Consider the following 3,193-nt stretch of genomic DNA (forward strand, 5'->3'; position numbering starts at 1 on the left):
GAGGGTATTGGTGTCGGACCCCGTAAGTCACAATGAACCAAATCTAAAACATGCAAAGATCGTTTCTCATTAATATCAAAAGACAAACGATGTTGTTTAGAAACTTGATAAGAAGAACAAATACCTGGTTTGGGTAAAATGGAAGTCACAGACAAACAACCATGTTTATTTAAAAAAGAAATAACATCATAACTAGTATGGCCTAAACGATTGTGCCATAATTCAAAAGACGCCCTGAGCTTAGGAGTGGTGGCGACATGTTATTGAAAAGAAGAACTGAGGATATAAAATCCATCCTCAAGTTGCCCAAGATTTTCCCGGTTAGACGGTCCTGGAGCTGAAACAAAAGATGAGAAAATAAGACATCGATAAGATAATCGTCGGAGAGTTTACTAACCGAAAGTAAGGTTTTAGATAGATGAGGAATGAAAAGAATATCTTTTAAAGGAATGTTTGAAAATGTTTAGTTGCCAATATGAGAGATCGAGAGAGTATTGACATTTCCAAAAGCAACCTTGTTTTGACCAGCATAGGGTTGAACATGATCTAGATGTTGGGTGGAGGGAGCCATATGAGCAGTAGCTCCCGAATCAACGCACCGATCTCGTGACTGCTCATTTACATTTCTCATTAAGTGGAAGGCTTGTGCAAGATTGGCATTTGTATAAGGAGTAGCATGTTGTTGAAAAGTGGTTAGTTGGGGGACAAGAAGAGGGATAGAGACCATCAGTTCTACAAAGCTGACAGTGAGGAGGGCGTGCAAGGTTTGCATTATTATAATGAGCAGCATGTTGTTGAAAAGTTGATAGTTGTGAACACTAGGAGGCATAGTGACCCTCGGTTCGACAAAGCTGAAAATGAGGACGGCGCCTGCCACGGCCTCCTGAGAAAGTACGACCACCTCGTCCTCGGCCTCGAGACTAGGAACTTTTGTTGCGAGAATAATGTTGTTGAGAATTAAAGGCAACAATAGGGGTAGAAGTACTATGTATGAGATGAGAAAAAGCTCATGGCTCTCAGCGCGGGAAAGAAGATCCCGTAAACAAGGTAGAGGATAGACAACCCGTTGGGCAGTAGAAAAACCTTCAAAAGCAGGCCCGAGGCCACAGAGGAACCAATGGGACTTGTCAGATTCAGTAGCCAGTTCAACAATTGCTGCAAGTTGGTCACAGAGAGATTTAAATTTCTTTCCATAGTTTGAAACGAAGAGGTTACCTTTCTTTAATTGACGCAGGGCACCCCGAAGATTTTGAGCATGTTCAATCGAGTGATAGCTATAGGCTCGTTCAAGAGTTGTCCAGAGATCACGAGTAGTAGTGACACGGATGACCTCGGCCACAGCTTCCTCGGTTAAGGAGGATTGGAGAAGAAGTAAGATATTTTGGTCTTCTTCAATCCAAGTTGCATAAGCAGAGTTTGGAGAAACTTTACCATCATTGGTGATTTTCGGCAAGGATGGAAGGGTTGTGCCATCAATGTGACCAACGAGTTTTTGGTGAGAGAAGAGGATAAACTTGGTTCTTCCATTGCAAAAACATTGTGGTGGAAAGCTTAATAGTAAGCATATGAAGGAGGGCAGTCATGGAGAGTGTTGTTTTAGAAGTAGAAGATGCCATGGGAAGGGCTGAAGAGGGAAGAGGAAGAGGGCGGCGATGGAGGGAGATTAGGGTTAGGATTTTTTGATTAGACTGATACCATATGAAAGGTATAACCTTTGTTATATTTATTGAAAATCAATTATACAAATAATTACAATAGGTATAAATAATAATACATGGAACATAAATACAGAAAGTATATCAACACAATAACTAAACAATCAACATAAAGTAAAAAAGAGATATAGGAGATATCATCCCATATCGTTGACATATATAACAACTAGTTTTTCTACCCGTCGCGTTGCGCCGGAGCAGTTGGGAAATCCAGCGTTGAAACAGGGGCATTGGTAAAACTCGAGCGTTACAACGATGACTTGACAAGAATTCAACAAGTATCGCCTGTGTTCATTACGATAAAGACACCATTGGTAAAATTTGGGCGCTAAAACAAAAAAAACAATTCGTCAATATATATATATATATGTATATATATAAATACATATATATAGGATGAGTATCATTACAGAACTGTAAATTTATTTAAAAAATTGAAGGAACCCTTGAAAATTAACGTTTTTTATAAAATTCTTTGTATGTTAATGTTATTTGAGTTTAGTTTTATCATTTTTCTATATCTATATTCACAATTACAATTTTGAAAAATTAGTTTTTATACATATTTATATTTCGTTTTACACCTATGTAAAATTTTAGTACAAAAATTTTACACATATGTAAACTTGTGATTAATATATGTAATCAAAAAATTTTATATAAAATATGATAAAACTACTATTAAATAATGTTAATACATAAAAAAATTTTTAAAAATGTTTGGTTGTTTAGAGTTTCTAAGAGTTCTTAATTTTTTTAGACTTCTTAAATGATACCAGCCATATATATATATATATATATATATATATATAGAGAGAGAGAGAGAGAGAGAGAGAGAGAGAGAGAGAGAGAGAGAGAGAGATAAAGGTTAAAATAAGAGGTCAATTTTTCCTAAAAAGTGTAAGAAGAGATTTGGACAATTGGATTCAATAAAATACATAGGGGTAAGATTGTCTATATGTTTTTTTATTATTTTTGGAAATTAAAACTATTAGTTATTATAATTCCTATTTCCCCTCTTCAATATTCTAGTTTCTCTCAATATAATACACATATAACAAATTAAAAATAAAAACTTACGACCTAATAAAAAATGTTGGCCTCAAGTTCTCATCTCACCATCTCTAATTGATTATGACCTAATACTTTTGGAGGTATTTATTTATTTATTAAGTCGGTTTATTCAGATTTGCAATACCAATAAAGTGTTTATGGATGATGGCATGATGATGATGATGAAAAATGGATCATGGATTAGTTAGAGTGGGCAAAACTTTGGGACGAAAGGCCGATGTTTCCGACGCCAAATTATTGGTGTGTTTCTGCTATTATTGTGATTTTATTATTGGTGTTATGTCAAGAACAATATTTTTGGGGTTCATTATTGGTGTATTTTTAGTGTTTATAGTTGATGTTTTAGTATGATGTTTATTGTGTTTTTGTACATCATGTTCAACATAGTGTGTTTTTGTTCTTTA

General features: G+C 35.1%; 1 protein-coding gene across 1 annotated transcript; it reads right to left on the reverse strand.

Annotated features, from left to right (window-relative positions):
* Nucleotides 1-463: 463 nt before the first annotated feature.
* LOC143602738 (uncharacterized) lies at nt 464-2,027 on the reverse strand. Its single transcript, XM_077079752.1, has 2 exons — nt 2,014-2,027; nt 464-1,520 (listed from the first exon to the last, which is right to left on the reverse strand). The coding sequence occupies exons 1-2, from the start codon at nt 2,025-2,027 to the stop codon at nt 464-466; spliced, it is 1,071 nt and encodes a 356-aa protein (XP_076935867.1).
* Between the last annotated feature and the right edge of the window lie 1,166 nt (nt 2,028-3,193).

The sequence above is a fragment of the Bidens hawaiensis genome, unplaced genomic scaffold (assembly GCF_021521415.1).
Source record: "Bidens hawaiensis isolate Kalapana, Puna unplaced genomic scaffold, B.hawaiensis_p1.1 tig00059669_1, whole genome shotgun sequence".
Taxonomy (NCBI): Eukaryota; Viridiplantae; Streptophyta; class Magnoliopsida; order Asterales; family Asteraceae; genus Bidens; species Bidens hawaiensis.